The 19,888-nt window shown below is 39.8% G+C and overlaps 1 protein-coding gene across 2 annotated transcripts in view; it reads right to left on the bottom strand.

The window, feature by feature from the left end:
• The window catches only part of PPARGC1A (peroxisome proliferator-activated receptor gamma, coactivator 1 alpha), a 1,035,693-nt gene that overhangs the window by 454,228 nt on the left and 561,577 nt on the right, over window positions 1-19,888 (bottom strand). The window contains exon 2 of one of the 2 annotated variants that reach the window (XM_006866293.1): window positions 8,605-8,770. The exons of the other annotated variant lie outside the window; for it this stretch is intronic. Coding sequence (XP_006866355.1) covers window positions 8,605-8,673 — 69 coding nt within the window. The 5' untranslated portion in view covers window positions 8,674-8,770. The remainder of the gene's footprint in view (window positions 1-8,604; window positions 8,771-19,888) is intronic. 2 annotated transcript variants of the gene reach the window in all.

Here is a 19,888-nt window from a genome sequence, read left to right on the forward strand (position 1 = left end):
TAAGTACAGTGAAAGGATACAACCCTGATACATACCTTTCCTAATTTTAAACCATGGTATTCTGTTCGAACAACTGCCTATTGATCTATGTACAGGTTCCCCATAAGCACAAATAAGTGTTCTGGAATTCTCATTCTTTGCAACATTATCCATAATGTGGTCTTATCCACACAGTCAAATGCTTTTGCATGGTTAACAACAATGCTTTTGCAAGTCAACATCTTTCTGGTATTCTTTGCTTTCAACCAAAATCCATCTGACATCAACAACAATATCCCTCATTCCACATCTTCTTCTAAATCCTACATGTCCTATTGATGTACTGCTGCAACCATTTTTTAAATTATCTTCAGCAAAATTTTACTCGTGTGTGATATTAATGACATTGTTTGACAGTTCAATTTCTGCACTCTGGTGGGTCACCATTCTTTGGAATAGGCACAAGCATAGATCTCTTCCAGTCGATTGACCAAGTAGTTGTCTTCCAAATGTATTGGCATAGGTGAGTGAGCTCTTCCAGCATTGCATTCATTTGTTGACGCATCTTAATTGATAATCTGTCAATCTCTGAACCCTGTTTTATGCCAGTTGTTTCAGAACAGCTTAGACATTCATTGTCCTTCTGCACCATCAGTTCTTGATCATATGCTACCTTTTGAAATGGTTGAACATTGACCAATTATTTTTGTATTTCTTCCATCTTCTTTTGATGCTACATGCATCATTCAGTCTTTTGCCCATAGAATCCTTCAATGTTGCAACCTGAGACATGATTTTTTTAAGCTTCAGTTCTTTCAGCTTGAAGAATGCTGAGCATGTTCTTCCCTTTTGGTTTTCTAATACTAGGTCTGTGCATGTTCCATTATAATACCTGACTTTGTGTTTTTGAGTTACTCTTTGAAATCTGTTCAGCTCTTTTACTGCATTTCTTCCATTTGCTTTAGCTACTCCAAATCCAAGAGATAGTATCAGAATTTCTTCAGACACCCAATTTAAGCTTTTCTTTATTTCCTTTATTTTTAATGACTTTTAACTTTCTTCATATATGATGTCCTTGATATTATACTATAACTGTTCTGGTCTTTGATCATAAGTATTCAATGCATCAATTTTGTTCTTCAAATTGTCTCTAAGTTCAGGAAGGATATACCCAAGTTCATACTTTGGCTTTCATAGACTTTTAAATTTCGTCTACTTCTACTTTAACTTGATTATGAGCAATTAATGGTCTGTTTTACAGTTGGGCCCTGGCCATGTTCAGACTAATGATATGGGGCTTCTCCATCATCCCTTTTCACAGATGTGGTCCATTTGATTCTTGGGTATTCCATCTAGTGAGATCCTTGTGTATAGTCACCATTTATATAGTTGAAAAGGGTATTTGCAATAAATAAATCATTAGTCTTATAAAATTATATCATACATATTCTGTCATCAATTCCATATTTTTAGTTACCAAACCTTTGTTTTCACCTTCGACATTCTAATCACCAGTAATTATCAATGCATCTTGATGACACCTGTCAATGTTAGCTACTCCTAATATTTGCATTTTCTCTAAGTATCCAAGAGTTTTTCCACCCTTCTGTATAAAGAACTATTTTATCATACTTCTTATAACTTTTCTCCATTTTTTAGTAATTATATACTTGATCCCTTTATAAATTCAGAGATGATTGTCACCAGCAATCACTTTTCAGGTGGTAGTCCTTGCATCCATAGAGCTACCCACACATGAAGAGGGGTCATTTGCCTTCTCCATCATGCTAAATCAATCACAAAACCCTGAGGCTAGCACCTTCTAGATATTTCTGGAATCCACCCCTCCATCTCCATCTTGTTTTCATGGTCCAATAGAACTCATTTAGATTGATGAAGAAACTTCTTAACTGGACATGTGGCCACCAGTCTTGTCTCCTTCTACTTTATCCCCCACACTGAAGCTAAAATTATCTTCCTAAAATATACATTTCATCTCTGTCACATCTCTGCTTAAAACCCTTCTATGACTTCCTCCTTCCTGTTGAAGGTCTTTCTTCTGGTTACATAGGACCTTCTTCCTGCCTGCCACTTTAGATTCACCTCCACCTCTGCTGCCTTATTCTGAAAGGCCAGGACAATCTGCTACTTTCCCATCACATAATTTAGCATCTCTTTCCTCTGTGTCCCCGATAGATTCTCTCACTCGACTTTGAATACTCTTCCTCAGTTCTTGATCTTGTTTAGCTCTTGTTCTTTCTATAATTATTACTTTGAATGTTAACCTTGTCCGTCATCATCATGTTTTGTAAAGTAGAAGGTGAGTCAAAAAGAAGAAATTCCTCAGTGAGATGCACTGACACAGTGGCTGTAACAATGGGCTCAAGCATAGCAGCAATTGTGAGGAAGATATAGGATCAGGCAATGTTCTATTCTGTTATAAATGGGGTCACTATGAGTTGGAACCAACTTGACAGTACCTAACAAAAATAATATTACCATGACCAGGCACACCACAAGACCAACTGTAGACTGCTCTTTGGTGCTTCCATCAAATATGGAGGATTTTGCTGTCCCTGAAAGGTATCACACTGTCCTAAAATGACCTACAGCCCACTCCCCACCATAAACAATGAAGACCCAGACGATGCCCCAAGTCATGTTCTCATCCACTTAAGCCAGTGTTTTATACACAGTAGATATTCAAGAGACCCAGAATGGCTTATCTCAGATAGTAGAGAATTACACTTCTGTAGGATAAGCACTAGACTCCTGGTGTGGTGCTGTATGGTCAGCACTAGGCTGCAAACCATAAGGCAGATCAGACCCATCAGCAGCTCTTTGGAAACCCTATTATAAGGTCACTATGAGTCGAAACTGACTTGGTGGCACTTAACAACAACCACCACCACAGGACAGATGCGGATTGCAAGGACAGTTTGAACCGCAGGGTCAGTGGCTCAAACCCACCAGCCGCTCCTCAGAACCCCTATACAGGATTGCTATGAGTAGGAATGACTCCTGGTGTGGCGCTGTGAGTTAATGTGCCAGACTGCAAAGCCATTTGAACTGCAAGGACAATAGTTCAAGCTCACCAGCTAGTCCTCGGAAACCCTATACAGGGTCACCATGGGTCGGAATCAACTTGAAGGCACTTAACAACAACAACGAGTAGGAAACAACTTAATAGGTACTTAACAACAACAGTATTTAAATGGACCACCAAATCGAACATATACCAACTGTCTGTCAGTTTATCTTTCTGTGGTAGCATGTGAATACTAGAAGTTATGCCAATAGTATTTCAAAAAGCATGTGAATACTAGAAGTTATGCCAATAGTATTTCAAAAAGGGTTAACCATGACTGACAGGTTCCAGACTAAGTCAGACTAGGAAGGAAGGCCTGGTGATCTCCTTCCAAAGATCGTTGTTGTTGTTATGTGCCGTGGTGTAGGTTCCAACTCATAGCAACCCTGTACAGGGTTTCCGAGGCTGTAAATCTTTACAGCAGCAGAATGCCTCATCTTTCTCCTGTGGAACAGCTGGTAGTTTCGAACTGCTGACCATGACGTTTGCAGCCCGATTTGTAACCACATGGAAACTGCAATAGAAGATCGTCTGATGTAGAGCTGGAAGATGATTCCCCAAGCTTGGAAGGGACTCAAAATACACAATGGCCTCAACAATGGAGGCAAACATACCAGCGATCATGACAAAGGATTTGTTGTTGGTGTTAAGTGCTATCAAGCCGGTTCCGACTCATAGCAACCCTATACAGAGTTTCTGAGGAACAGCTGATGGGTTTGACTTGCTGACCTTGTGATTTGAAGTCCAGTGCTGAGCTTACAGTGCCACACCAAGAGTCCATAACAAATGGTAATGGACAGCATTTCTTTCTTTTGTACATGGGTCACCTTCAGTTAAAGCTGACTTTGTGGCATCTCACAAAATCCGAAACTATACACAATAATCACTGAAATGCTCTCTGAGCACTTTCTGTACATTAATTCACTTGATCCTTAGAACTGCCTTATCAGGTATTTGATTTTATGGGTAAGGAACCTATAGTACATAGGTTCCTTTTCCCAAAGTGTCAGAGTCATTGATGATACCACAATTAGAAGTCAGAGTCTGGCTCTAGAGTTCAAGTTCTTGACCCTTGTGCTAGAGCACCTGTCCTTTAGAGGTGCCATGAAAAAGATATTTAAACCAAAGCAGCTACTTCTGGTTTGACAAGTGAGGGAACTGAGGCACAGCGAGGTCATATCCAAGCAAGCCAGGGAAAAGGAAGAAAACTAAGTGAGGTGGCAATGTCTAAGTCTCACTAACAAACACTGGAACTCAGGAAAGTCCCTAACCCTCCCTCAGCCTGGGATAGTTCAGCTTCCTTCCAGATCAAATATGCAAGTCTACTCAATGCAGCAAGGAGCTCTGGTGGTTAGGAGTCAGGCTGTTAACCTTAGGGTCGGCAGTTCAATACTTCCAATCATTCCACGGGAGAACGATGAGGCTTTCTGCTCCCATAAAGATTTACAGTCTTGGAAACCCTATACATGGTTGCTATAAGTCGGAACCAACTCCACGGCATATCACCACAACCACCACCAGTCAATGCCACAAAACTTCACGTGGTGATCACAGGTACCAGGCTGAAGACACAAAGACAAAGAAGATCTATCTCTGCCCTTGAGGGATTCATGTTGTTGTGGGGAGACAGGCATAGAAGGACAACACCAACAGACAGGTTCAGACAGCCACACTGCAATTACATTGGTTCCTTTAGAAGATATGATCCTAAGAGAGAAGTATCCAGAAGTGAGTCATTTGCCCCCCTAAAATATTTCAGCTGCCAAGTGACAAGCACAATGAACTATCACCAAGTCTCTACCACACCTCTGTAAAGCCTTGCCCCAGTAAAACCATCTGGATTTACAAGTGGCACCAGTTCAAGTGATACTGAGAGCACTGTGTGATGTTAGCTCCTGCCACCTCTGTTCCCGAACCCTTGGGGAGCCCCAGTGGGAGGTGGTTGATGTGAGCATTCACTGCCACACTCGTTGTTGCTTTTCCTAGTATGGGGCTACCTGCTGAAACACATTTTCAGATTTGCAGTTGGTTCTAGAAACTGTATCTAGCTCATTCTAACTCCACAGGTAAGCCAGGTCACTTAACAGCATCCAATCAAAAGATGGAGTCCTGGTGTAGTGCTGCAGGATAATGCACTGGATCACAGTCAGTTTGAACTGCAAGGTCAGTGGTTCAAACCCACTAGCCGCTCCTCAGAAACCCTATACAGGTGGCTATGGGTTGGAACCGACTCAATGGCATTTAACAACAACAATTAAAAGACATCCCGAAGAGGTGAATAAGCAAATAATTTTTTGCGCAATTCTTAATTTATTAAGAACTAAGCGAGGGGTGTGTGTGTGTGTGGAAACCATCAAGGGGATGTCCTCCAGGACAAAATTCCTATGGCATCATGTGAGATGAAATAGATAAAATGTGTATTATCAAAATATAACTTGAAAGCACATTTGGAGAGGCAGCCTTGTAAAGGAGGGAGCAGAGGCTCTGGATTAGGTGGGCAGGTCCAAATTCCTGAGTCATTGAGTGACCTGGCATATACTGTCACACTATTGAGCCTCAGTCTCCTCATCTGTAAAATAGGAAGAAATAAGATCCACCTTCAGAGAAGCTGTAATAATGCGTAAGTCTGACTAGTGCGTAGTCTAGAACAAGGGCTTAAAAAATGTAAACATTAAAATTCATTTTTATTACAGTCTTAATGATTCCGAGATTGATTATTCCATTAGAAGATTGTCATGCTCTTTCCCTTTCTTCCTCTTGCTTCCCGCCTGCCCACATCACAGCTGCCTCTGAGCTATTATTCTATGAGATTAAAAAAAAAAAAAAATGAGATAAAACTCAATTCAGATGGTGCAATAACAAATGTAGAAATAGAAAGGCATAGGAGTCAGGCAGGCCTGGACAGGAACCCAGAATGGCTCTGGGAAGCTTCCTTAACCTCTCTGTACCTTAATTGCCTCATCTGTAAAGTGGGAAAATTATATCTACCTTTCGGGAGAGCCCTGGTGGTGTGGTGGGTTATATGCTCAGCTGTTAACCACAGGGTCAGAGGTTCGAATCCACCAACTGCTCTTCGGGAGAAAGATAAGGCTTTCTGCTCCTATAGGGATTTATAGTCTCAGAAACACTTAACAGGTCACTATGAGTTGGAACTGACTTGATGGCACACAACAAATGTTCTGAGGATGATTTGTGTTTGGGGTGTGTGTTGGACTGTGTGTTGGGGTGTATTTAGCACTTAATTGGAACAGTATAGGACACTGGCAAAATATTGGATCCATCTCAGTAATAAATGTACCCATGGTGGAAATACAGCTTCAGCATCCACCACACTAGATTTGTAATGCTCAATTTCTCCAGGAACTCAACCACCAGGCATACACAAAACAAGTCAATCCCAGCGCAAAAGAGGCTCCAATTGGTGCCATCAGCATTCGTTTCCTTCAAAAGAGGCAGATGAAGTGTCAGTGGAAGTGAGGTGACCCCATGCAGGTGTGAACTCTAAGTGGCAACCAAGATGACAAGGTAGTAGGGCAGGAATGGAGGAGGAGATGAGGCCAGGGGAGATACGCACAGTAGCATCCTTTCCCCTCAATGCCATACAGAATCAAGACTTGGTGGGACCCAATGAAAACTCAGCACAATTCTTTCTTAGACCACTATCTTCACTATCTGAGAAGAGGAGCTTGAGTTCTAACAATGACAATGACAGGGTCTCCCCGCTGTGCAGGATCACATCTTTGGAGACAAGGTATATAGATCGCATTGTCATGATCTACCTTTTGGGAAATTATGAATTTCAAGTTTCATGGGATGCTGACGTGGAGAAGACACATGCTTTTCTACATCAACATTTGGACCACATGTTTCTATGTTATTCACAGAGATGTCCAAGTCATCTCCTCATATTCTTCTTCCCTCCACTCTCCTGTAAATGAAATCTTTCTGTATAGGATGCCACTTCCTAAGGAACACTTATGAACCAAAGGCAAGAATCTAACGATCATGTAAAAGCCACATCAATACACTATAAAGCATCTTAATATGCATGTGGATTCCAGGTGATCCATTGTGACAATTCCTCAGTATAGAACACAAATTTATTTATTTGAAAAATCTCTTCTTACTTTCTAAGTAAGGAATGTTGGTGATGTAGTGGGTTACTCAATTTCAAGGTCAACATTTCAAATACAACAGGTGCTCCTCAGATGAGGCTTTCTGCTCCAGCAAAGATTTGTAGCCTTGGAAACCCTAGACAGGGTGGCTATGAGTTGGAACTGACTCGACAGTACACCACCAGCAACCCCCACTTCCTAAATAATGCCCAAGCTCAGAGTAGACGCTCTCCAATTTCATGGCATGTTGGAGAAAGGTTTACCTGAAGCTCTTTTACATCAACATCACATTGCTCAGAACAGAATATACCTGCCAATACCAGTACCGTGTTTCACTAAAACTTCCATGGCCAGAGAAAGAAGACATCTGATTAAAAGTTTCCCTTTTTGCGTGTGAAAAGGTAAAAATCTTAAAAAAAAAAAAAAAAACAGACGTTGAAAATCAACTCATTCCAAATTGCCGTTTTTTAAAATGAAACCGTACTAGAGACAAATGGAAAATCACAGCTTTGATTTATCCAACACCACCCATAAGAACTGCTTCATGTAAAGAATTCTTTGTTTTTTTTTTTCGCGAAGGCAGTAGCAGTTTATATATACATATATATGTATAATATACACACATGCAGGCGCTGGTATCACTCTTCAATATTGTTGTCTAATTAAACAGCAATGGAATAGATGCATAAAAATAAGCATTAGAGGTGTGTAATGGGTAATGTGAAGAAGAGTAATCAAAGCCATTCAACAGGATTTAGGTTGGGATTTCAGTTGGCAGCTTCTGAGACAGGAGCATATAATTTTGCTAATTTGAAATAGGTATTGTAACGTGTAAACATTACTGCTTTGCATATTTTAATGAAAATCGCCTCTACACCAAAATGAATCCTTTAGCTTGAACTCACTGCACACCACAGAGCCTTCCCCCATTATGAGCTCAGCATAAATAAGAAAGGCACGCAAGCTGAATTAAGGGAATGACCACCTCATTAAAATAGGTTAAAACTGAGCCCCTTATTCCAAGCTACTCTAACACTATAAAGTAAGTCTGGTGACAGGTGTTGTATTAAATTTTTATATTGCAATGAACTTGTACTCACGCAAACCAAATCTAAATGTTTCCTTTGATATACACCTGCAACTTGTTAATTCAAGGACCTTTATTAAGAAAGTATAAATTTAGCAGCATCTATAGATTTGTAAAACCCGATTAGCTTGCTCAAGAATCTAGAGTAAAATCATTTGGAGTCTGATTGTATGGTTTACAAAGAAATGGAAACCACCAATGCCTCCTCCCAAATGGATGTTTCTGTAGATGATGCATTTTTGTAAACTGACCTATGTACATTACCTAAGGGTTGGATAGAAAAGGTGGGAGAAAGAGAGAGGTGGGTCCTATCTGCAGCTGAGGACATCACTTACCGGCCAGCTAGCTTCTCGGTGAAGTCCTTTTTTCCAGTCTTCGTCCAGCCTGGGGGAGGTTTCATCCATTGCTGGTGCTGCTTGCAGAAACTGGATTCACCACAGGCTGTGACTCTGTCCTTGCAAGCCTTTACCAAAGCAGCAGCCAGAGCAGTTCAGGGGCAGACTGTCATGGAGAAAATGCCATGCCAGAGGATGAGGGGCTGGGCATGAAGAATACACACAGGAACATATTTGGGACACATGGGACTACTCAGACAGCTGCCAACTGGTCAGAGTTCAGAGATTGAAAAAAAACAAGCTTCATGATCAGTGGACAATGGGCCATTCTTGGGCTTGTGGTGTAAAGGACAGATGAGGGAAGTGTGAAGATATGTTCTAGAAATATACATTCCTATGTGTGTTCCTATCTTTTCCTTTCCCCAACACACATACCACACACACACAGAATATACACTGTTCTGCAGGATTACAACCACAGGCTAAAGGACACTAGAAGCGATAAGTTACTTTACATAGTGGCAACACATTTCATTTGAACACATCTTCCCCCAAACAAAGTAACTATATGCATTATTCAGCCAGAATCATCATTAATACTAGCAAGCTTGGTTTGGTGAAAATAGTCTCATTCGCAGAGTTGAATCCTGAATCTATAGTCCATGGTTTTCCCTTTCTAGTATATATATATATTTTTTTTTTTTGGCAGGCACTTGAACCCGGCCATGGACCTCAATTCTTTTGGCAAACTATTGTTCAAAATGATCAGAGGCATCAATTTGTTTGAACTCAAAATTGGGGGCCCAACCAAGCCAAACTCGATGTTCCCTCATCTTCCAGGCATCATCATGATAATAACCAAAGGTCATCCTTCTCCATTGCCCTATCTCAGAGTGAGCTTTTCCCCAGCTGTTCAGAATCAACTACCTGTCATTTTAAGACAGGCAGCAGGGGTGACTGTCAGTGACACCTGCTCATTTTCAATGGGAACAGTGCTCCTCAAACCTAGCTGCACAATAGAATCATCTTGGAAGCTTTGTAAAGAATGCTATTACCTGATCTCATGCAGACAGATGCTGACTTAATTGGTCTAGACTGGAGTCCAAGACACTCTTTTTTGTTTCATTTTGTTCTTAATGCTTCCCAGATGACTCTAATGTGCACCCAGGATTAGAATCACAAAAATCAAAATTGAGTATCATTCAAAGTCTCTCTAATATAATCATTTAATATGTGAATCCCCATGACACTGATAACAACCACCCCAAAATGCTTAAACCACCAATGACAAGAAACTCATCACCTCTCAAGATAGTCTGTTTCCATAGTTGATATCTTTGTCCCCAAGACAGCTTCCTGAAACTTCAGTCCATGACTGTGGTATTTCTTGATTCCATAGAGAGTGAAAATAAAAACTACTCTTACTCTGTAGAAGAATTCTGAGGTACCCAAAGTAACTTATCCCCCATCCTCCATTAAAGGTGTCTCTTTTCCAGGTCAACTACTGCCAATTCCTTTAGCTTTTTTTATGGAAACTTGTTTCTGGCAATTCCTACATTCTGAGTATAGACTTTAATATATACCACTATCTTTAAAATACACAGAAATCAAATTGAAAACATTTGTGTGGATAAAGGGGCCAAGAACTATCCCAGATTTGACTCCAGAATCCATGTTCTTGATCTAGCCCCCTTGTTAATTGAAGCACTTTCTTTGATGTGGTCACAGGTCCAGGTCCTACTGACTGTTCTGAGAGTCAGAGCCTCACAGCCAATCCCATACCTGTATTTGTTCTCATCTTCAGTCTATATGCGAAGATGTTTTATAGACTATGAATTGCCATACAAACATAACTTATCATTTTACCCTGTTAATAATCACAAGACAGCACTTTCCACTACACATCTAACAGAGCACACAGAATCAGTTCCCTCTCTCTACTTGCTCATTTCCTGTCTCCACTGAGGATACCTGGACATTTCTTCAAAGCTTATTCTGATGCATCAGAGAGAAAGGCCAGAGCATTAAGGGAGCAGAGGACTGGTTCAAAGACTAAACTCAATGACATCCTCATCAATTATCTGGTTCTTCCACCTCTTACATCTCTTTATCAACAGTATCTTCCCAAGAAACACTGGGAGCAATGGATTTGACCACTTGATCCACATCATCTGCTTGCTACGTGAAGCGGTTCTCATGAAAGGTACAATGTGAAGTGGTTGGTAGCATAATCCTTGAAGTCGAAAAGACCTTGGTTTTATTAACATTATGCTCTAGCAGGATCGTTGGGGGCACAGAGGTTAAGCACTCAGTTGATAATCAATACATTGGTGGTTTCAACTGACCAGCCACTTTGTGGAAGAAAAACGTGGCAGTCTATTTCCATAAAGATTTGCAACCTTAGAAACCCTATTCTGTCCTATACGGTTCCTTTAAATTGATTTCAACTCATTAGCAGTGGGTTAGGGTTGGGTTGGGTTTGGGTTTATGTTTTAGTTCTGTGTCCCTGGACATCTCTTTGTCCCAACTTCTCTGAGCCCTAGTTGCCTCATCTGTCAAAGGAAGGAAGCTATTATTGTCTCTCTTTGGCATTGCCTTTAGTCACCAACATCCAGAGCCTCTCTGCCTTCAGGCATGTAACAGGATTATACTTCTTCCATTCACTTAAGATTAGTCATAACCATATGACTTATTGTGACCAGTAAATATGAGCAGAATCCTTGGCACTTGACCCTGAGTCTACTTTACCTTCTATTCTTCTTATCTGCAGCCATATTGGAAGCATGTGTTGAGATGATGTTGTCTTCATATAAAAAAACAAGAGTGTTGAGCCAAATCACGGAAATAAATGCTTTGGCGTCATCTTGACCAACAGCAGACATTTATATGAATGATAAAAAAATAAACACACAGAATGGTTTGTTACAACAGCATAAAGTGACCTCAACCAATCAAAACACTGTCCATAGTATACAAAGTTGTTGTAAGAGGTAAATGAAGTTATCAGAAGCATAAGGTAAGCCTGTAATCATCTTCCTAAGAGATTCCATTACAAGCCCAGTCTGTTCAAACTACGATTCTCACACTCTTCTATTGCCTCTTTCCTCTATCACCGTAAGTTTTTTTTTATTTTTCCCTGCTCACAAGACATCTGCATGAAGTGTGACAATTGCTGTAGACAATACCAAAATATGAATTTATAAAAAGAAAGCAAAATGTTCAATAATGCAATGCCACTCTTTCTGAGAATGCAGCTCAGAAGAGCATAACTTTAATGCCACTTAGCACTTAGCAAAGAAATTAATGAAAGCAAAATGGAGCATCAAATAGTAATGTCGCTCGGTATGAATTCACGACTGATAATACAAAATACACATTTTCACATGGAAAGCATAATGAGACCATACCTGAATGCAGGAGTCTATGAAAGAGCATTGCTTTTGTTTACTGTCTTTAAATCAAGCAATCAAGAAAGGATCCGTTTTGTTTCTATCTTTGTTAAATTTCTTTCTTGTTTTAAATTAAGGGAAGTTTCAACTATGAACCTAAAAGGGAAGGAAATACTGCCCAGATCATAACGCTGACTTTTCCAGGTTACAGAGTTGTTCATTTCAAGCTGTCTTAATATGGCACCAACTCAGGCCTGCTCAGGGGCACTGCTGTGAGAAGGAATATATATATACTCTTAATGTTCTTCAAATGCAAGTGCTAATAACGATTCTCTGAATTAAAAATAAAATAAAGTGAAATGTATTGCTGGACTATAATCTTTAATAGAGGAACTGAGTACCTCATAAATAGTTTTTATCTACCCTTCCTTGCCTTGGGGAGCATGGTGACTCTGTAGGATAAGCACTAGACTGCTAACAAGAAAGGTGATAGTTTGAGCCTACTGGCTGCTGTGGAAAAAAAAAAAAAGAGCTTCCTGCTGCCACAAAGATTCAGAGTCTCAGAAACACTATCCAGGGTCACTTTGGGTCAGAAGTGACTTGATGTCACTTAACAACAACCCTTCCTTACTCAGAATAAGCCATATATGTTCTGTATCCCTCAACCAGGACAGCCAGTCTGTAGAAAGATGGTTACACTGCCTGTGCCATGTGGAAATAAATATATCAAATTCATGCTAAAAGAGTCTTTGGCATGAAATCTTTCCATTATCCACTATTTTTCCCTCAAGATAAGCAGCATATCAGGAATATGCTGACTAATAAGATATCTATTGAAAGGGTTTTAGAATTTGTAACATTTTCCTTATGAAAAAGTTATGTATAAAAATAGAAAAGGTAAAATCTATACAAAACATATCAGTCAGGCAGCCCTTGATTTTAAGAAAAAAGAAATCCTTTATAGACTAAAAACAGGTTAATACTTCATTTTAAGAACCACAAGATTTGAAACTAAAGTTTTCCGAATGAATTAAACCACGTATTGCAAAATGTAATATACTGGTGTAGCATGATACCCTTTGTTGTTGTTGTTAAGTGCCATTGAGTTGGATCCAACTCATAGTGACCCTGTATAGAATTTCTGAGGAGTGGCTGGTTAGCAGTCCAGTGCTTATCTACAGCACCAAGCCATTGTTGTTGTTGTTGTTGTTAAGTGCCTTTGAGTCAATCCCAATCCATAGCAACCCTGTATAGGGTTTCCAAGGAGTGAATGGTGAGTTTGAACCACTGACCTTGTGGGTCCAACTGACCTTGAGATCCAGTGCTTTTCGTACAGCACCACACCAGGATTTAATAGCTCTGTTACACACAGATATTCTCTGTAGATTAGGAAATGTAAGGGTCTATGGGGCACGGGGTATCAGGGGAACACTTGTGTAAAGGAGTATAGGTTCAGGCAGTCATCAAGGATGGAAGAAACATAACGGTCTTCTGCCTATTCATAGAATTCTTGTGCTCCACACCTGTACTGGAGTCCTTTGGGTTAATGCGCTGGACTGCAAAGTTGGTTTGAATCACAAGGTCGGTGGTTAAGCTCACCAGCCACTCCTTGGAAACCCTATAGAGGGTCACTATGGGTCAGAACCAACTCAATGGCACTTAACAACAACAACACCTGTACTAGGAGGGTCAGAGAAGGAGAGGAAGACCCCCAGTGAAATGGATTGGCAAAGTGGCAGCATCAACGGGCTCAAGAGTGGCAACAATTGTGAGGTTGGCCCAGGACTGGGCAGTGTTTTGTTCCATTGTACATAGGGTCGCTATGAGTTGGTACCGACTTGATGACACCCAATAACAACAACAACAATCCATTGTATTGTATTTCCAATTACATCCATTTTAAATGCAAATTTCTAAGACAATAATAAAGCATTTTACCCTACAAACTTTTACTTCTTCTTCTTTTTTTTAATTTGAAGTTAACAACCAGTTGCCATCAAGTTCATTTCAAATCATGGAGACCCCATATGAGCCCAAGTAGACTGTTGTCTTCCATAGAGTTTCAATGACTGATTGTTCAGAAGTACATCCTCAATCCTTTCTTCTGAAGTTATCTTTGGAAAGACTGCTGCTGTTGTTGTTAAGTACTGTTGAGTTGGTTCTGACTCATAGCAACCCTGTATAGGGTTTCCAAGGAGCAATTGGTGAGCTTGAACCACTGACCTTGCAGTTCAAACCAACTTTGCAGTCCAGTGCACTAACACAATGCCAAGCCAAGACTCCATTAGCAGCCAAGTAGAGTACAGAACAGTTCATAGTAAGGTTTTATCTTAAAATATTTGTTTTTCAAACAAATTATAATCATTTGCCACAGCAGAAGTGTTTATACACTTTTATATTCATTCTACAACTAAAACCAACTAACAAAAGCACTGTCTAAACAAACTTTAAAACAACAACAATTCTGTTGTAAGACTAATGGATCTGGAAACGTAAACACTGGAACCAATCACTGTATTTCAGAAGAGAAAACAATTCAGGATTGACTTTCAGCGTCCTGTTTAACTAGATCAACATTGACTTTTCCTTCTGTCAAAGGAGTCCTGGTAGCGCTGTGGGATAAGCACTGGACTGCTAACAGCAAGGTGGACTGTGTAAATGCAGTTGGTCTTCAGGAGAAAGGTGAGGCTATTTGTGCCCAAGAAGATTTGCAATCTCCGAAACCCTGTTGCTATGAGTGGGAATTGACTCAATGGCCATGGATTTGGCTTGTGGTGGTTGTGGTTTGGTTTGGGCTGGATTTCCCGCTAAAATACCCAAGTTGAAACCCAGTGATGCTGATGATACCTTGGCCAACAGAACACCTGTGGCTGGTAGACCACTTTCTAGCACACAAGCCCACTCTGGCTCCCATCCCACTGAACTGTCTGTTTATTAAGAGTCATTTGAGTTTGTTGCCAATCCTGCTTCTGCCAATTGTGCCTGCTAATAGAATTGTGTCATTTAATTAAATGCAATAACTATACAATACATGTGGAGATATAGGATCAGCACTAGACTGCAAACCACAAGGTTGGCAGTTCAAATATGCTCCTTGGAAACCCTATACAAGGTTGCTATGAGTTGAACCTGACTCAATGGAATGAGGGTAGAAACATGTTAACAAAGGTGACGGGGCAGGCAGTAGGCAATAAGAGGGAGGCATTGTCAGGAGGGACCAGTCGCTGGAGAAGGATATCATGTTTGGTAAGGTAGAGGGTCCAAGAAAAAGAAGACCCCAAGCAAGATGGATTGGAAAAGTGGCAGCATCAATGGGCTCAAGCATGGCAATGATAGTGAGGTTGGCTCAGGATCAGGCAGTGTTTAGTTCTGTTGTGCATAAGGTCTCTATGAGTCGGTACCAACTCGATGGCACCTAACAACAACAACAAGCAGAGGTAAGATGAAGGCAGCAGGTGGAAGGAGACAGAAAGGAATGCAATTGTTAAAGTGACTAGTGGTAAATACTGTTAACTTTGGTTCATAGAAGGGATCGCAACCATATAAAGAAGTAAAGTATATATTTGTTAAATGTAAAGCTGATGGTCTGCTCTGTAAACCTTCACTCAATTCACAATAAAACGTTTTGGGGTTTTTTAAAAAATGTATTCTGTGACTGATACTTAGAGGAAAGGCTTTCACTTTTGAGCAAATTATTGGTAAATAAATATGCATTTGTGTGGTTTATGCAAAAGTCTAATATTTTGTGTAAGTACATGATTTATGGTTCCCAATTTAATCAAACTATGTGATTAGTCAACTACTACTTGCAATTCTATGTGATAAGAAGACTTCTGTTATAAAAACACAAATGCCATAGACTTTTTCTTAACCTATCCATAAAGAACAAGTCCTAGTGTGGCGCTGTGGGTTAATGCATCAGACTGCAAAGCCATTTGAACTGCAAGGTCAGTGGGTGCAAGCTCACCAGCTGCTCCTCAGAAACTCTATACAGGTTTGCTATGGGTTGGAACTGACTCGACGACACTTAACAACAATAACATCCATAAAGAACAGAGACAGGAAGCTACAGACTCAAATATGCAAACCAAGAAACAGAATCCATTTTAATACCTATTTCTACATATATCCCTTAAGCAGCAGAGCTACAGCTATAATCATTAAACCTTGTATAAATCTGAATCACATAGTCACCAATTAATTATGGCACGGCATTACCCAGTCTTTCTGTAACTACGTAATAATACCAATTGCCTATAATGGGAAAGATTTAGTAGACTTCTATTGGTGGAAATTACATGATTCCATCCATAGTATCTGGATTATTTTGATATGTTTGAGCCCGAAGCAAACTACTGTAATAAAAAACAACATAGAGATGAGAACCTCCATTTTTCTTTACATATTGTTCTGTCACTGATTTGCGAAGAATCGAATCTAAGCCCAACCAGGTAAAGACGTCTCATATATCATCTTTCCTAATTCAGCATAAAAATAATATTTCACTTTCCAGTATGTTTATATATTGGTTCCTGAGTTTGTGATGTCATCAAGAGACACAAAAATAATACACAGCACAGTTAAATTATAAGAGACAACTGAAAAGAGTTTACAATAAGGATCATCTTCATTTTTAAGCCCTCCAAAATAATAGCCGACAGACTAATGGGTAGGCAGGGAAGGTATATCTTATGTCAGGCTGCAGGAGAATTAGGCTTTGCAATACATATTTGAAACACCTTGAAAACTTCTCCTCATTTACTCACCCCCAAATACAAGGAAAAGCCCTCCAGTATCCATCCTAATGCAACAATAGTCCACCATTCAGATCTTTTGATTTTAAAATCTTTTCTGTCATTTTTAATGAAATTGCTACTAGTCCTCAGGAAGTACAGTCTAAAGCTTTATCTCCTAATACTTTGTCATAAGCTATTTTCCCATTCAGCTTGGAGAGCAAGACCCTTGTCAACCAGGCAAAGAATAATGATGGAGACGAGCGGAATCTCAAATAACAGGAGTTCTCCTCTAGGCACAAATAAATTTAGATATTATTAAACCAAAGACTCATGGTGTATTGAACTTATGAACTCTCAAATTCTTTTTGATAGCAGATCAAAAAATATTCAATTGGTTTACATATTTATAACACCAAACTAGGTTTTTGTAGCTATTATACGATGTAAGTTGGGGAGGAGAAGGGAATTGGAACCAGAATCTCTTACCTCTTCAATTACTCTTAATATTGGAAGAGTAATCACTCATAAAGGACCTTCTGGTTGATAAAGTAGAGGGTTAGCAAAAATGAGGGAAATCCTTAATGAGATAAATTGACATGGTAAGTGAAACAATGACTTTCAGCATGGCAGTGATCATGAAGATGACAGTCAGAGCTGACTTGAGGCCAAGAGTCCTGGTGTGGCACTGTAGAATCAACACTGGACTGCTAATTTCAACACTGGTCATTCAAACCCACCAGCCACTCCTTGAAAACCATTTACAGGGTCATTATGAGACAGAATCTACCCCACACAGCACTTAGAGCAACAACAACATAAAGATGTCAGTTGGAGGACTAACGTGCACCTGACTCAAGTCATGGTATTTGTAATCATCTCACTTGAATGTGAAAGTTGACAGTGACTAAGGAAGACCATAGAAGAATGAATACATTTGAGTTATGGTGTTGGAGAAGAATACCGAAAGTATCGTGGACTGCCAGAAGGACAAACAATAGACTTAAGTATAGGAATGATTCTGACAATGGCACAGAACTGGGCATTGTTTCCATTGTCCCTGGGATCACCATGACTCAGAGTCAACTGCACAGCAGCTAACAATAACAACATGTTCTAAATATGATGGTGGAAGAAGTGCAAATGAAGGCTCCTTAAGAGCCAGGATGGTTAGACTTCATCTCTCATACTTTGGACATGTTATGAGGAGGGACCAGTTTCTGGAGAAGGACATCAAGCTTTTTAAAGTGGAGGATCCATGGAAAAGAGAACCCCGTGCCCCCAAGGATATGGATTGGCACAGTGGCAATAGCAATAGACTGAAGCATAGCAACTATTGAGAGGATGGCGCAAGACTGGGTAGTGTTTTGTTCGGTTACGCACAAGGTCACTATTGGTCAGATAGACTCAATGGCACCTAAAACAACATTAAGGACAACAATGTAACAGTAACATTTTGGAGGCAACTCAGGGACAGTTTGACATTTTCAACATAGGAAGGAAGTAGGATGCCGATTTGGAAGGAAGGTGGGTAAAGGATTTGATACTCAAATTGTACAGACCCCCATCACATTTGGAGCTCATTAGAAATGCTGAAGCCGAGGCTCCACCTTGAACTGAACAATTCTCATTTTCATCTTAACAGGAGAGTTCATTACCTTTAATAAGCGCTAGACTAGAGAGCCTACCTTGAATGTCTATCTGCATGGTGAGCTCTACTTTATTCTATGTTTGTTTAATTTGAAAGTGCAGGTATCTAGTGACTTGGGGACATAATGAGGAATCAATCCCATTATGGAAGGGACATTAGCTCTCCAACAAGAAATTGCTTCTTGTTACTCACTACTGAGGTCCTTCTCAGTGATCTCATTTTCCAAATTATACATGGATTTTTCTAAGCATGATCCAGTATGTGTGGCGGGCAGGACTCCAGCCCTTAAATCACCCACCAACCTCTCCAGGCATAGTTACCCCACTTCATAGTTCAGAAAAACAGCTGATGACAAGTGAATGATGCGTCCTCTGGACATTTAGATGACTGATTTTGTATAGATCAATATCGAATGCCACAAAAATGTCAGAAAATACCAAATGAGGAGAAAAGAATCAATAGATAACCCTGGAATTAAATGCGTGATGAATAATCTTTAGCAACTAAAATAAATTAAACCATGAAAACTAAGGAAAGTAACATCAAGGGTCTAACTTAAAACCACAAAACATTAAATAAAACAAAACAAAATAACATATTATTTTTGAAGTAACGTCACTTGTGACAAACACAACTGCTCTTTTTTTTTCTCCTTCTGGAAAGAATTATGACAGGAACTACAAAATAGGAGCAGAATTCATACTTTTTAGCTTCTGTCTGAACAGCCATATTTTCTTAAGGTTCGACAACAAATAAGGTATAATTTACAGGTGCAGACCAAGTATTAACCATACATCTGGGAAACTGAGCACACACATTTGTTTAAGACTTCCAGGGAGTAGGGGGAGACCAATTCTGAAATTTATTGAATTCACTTAATTTTAGATTTTAAATGTGTCTGTTGGTGCTATCCAATCTACTCTAAATTTATAGACAGACCAAACTGGGGATTTTAGAACTCAAATTCAAATGTAATTCTGAGTCCTAAACCAGGATCACAGATAAATTCAGTCCTGTAAGAGAAATCAAGATGAATCTCTTTCTTCATAAGAAACCAGATGCAAAGTCGTATTTTCACATCATTTTATTGCCCTGGAATATGCTCAGAGATGCTAAAAGCATGAATTAAACACTTAGTGGGTGCTGATTCACTGCCTAGCTGTCAGTTTGGTCTACTGGGGCAGTTTATGAGTGGCTATGATGGTAGAGGAGTCTTGGGGTGGTGCTGCAGAATAAAGCACTGGACCACAAGGTCAATTTGAACCACAATTTCAGAGGTTCAAATCCACCAGATGCTCCTTGGAAACCCTATACAGGGTTGCTTTGTGTTGGAATCAACTTGACAGCACTTAACAACAACAATAACAACAATGGTAGGAGCGCTATCATCAGTATATAAAATACTAGCAGGGTTGACTTTGGTGGACAGCTTTTAGAGCAATTTCCAGACTAAGATTCAGAAGAAAAGCCTGTTGCTCTAGTTCTAAAAATTAGCCAATAAAAGACCTGCG

This window comes from Chrysochloris asiatica, unplaced genomic scaffold (assembly GCF_000296735.1).
Source record: "Chrysochloris asiatica unplaced genomic scaffold, ChrAsi1.0 scaffold00089, whole genome shotgun sequence".
NCBI classification, from domain to species: domain Eukaryota; kingdom Metazoa; phylum Chordata; class Mammalia; order Afrosoricida; family Chrysochloridae; genus Chrysochloris; species Chrysochloris asiatica.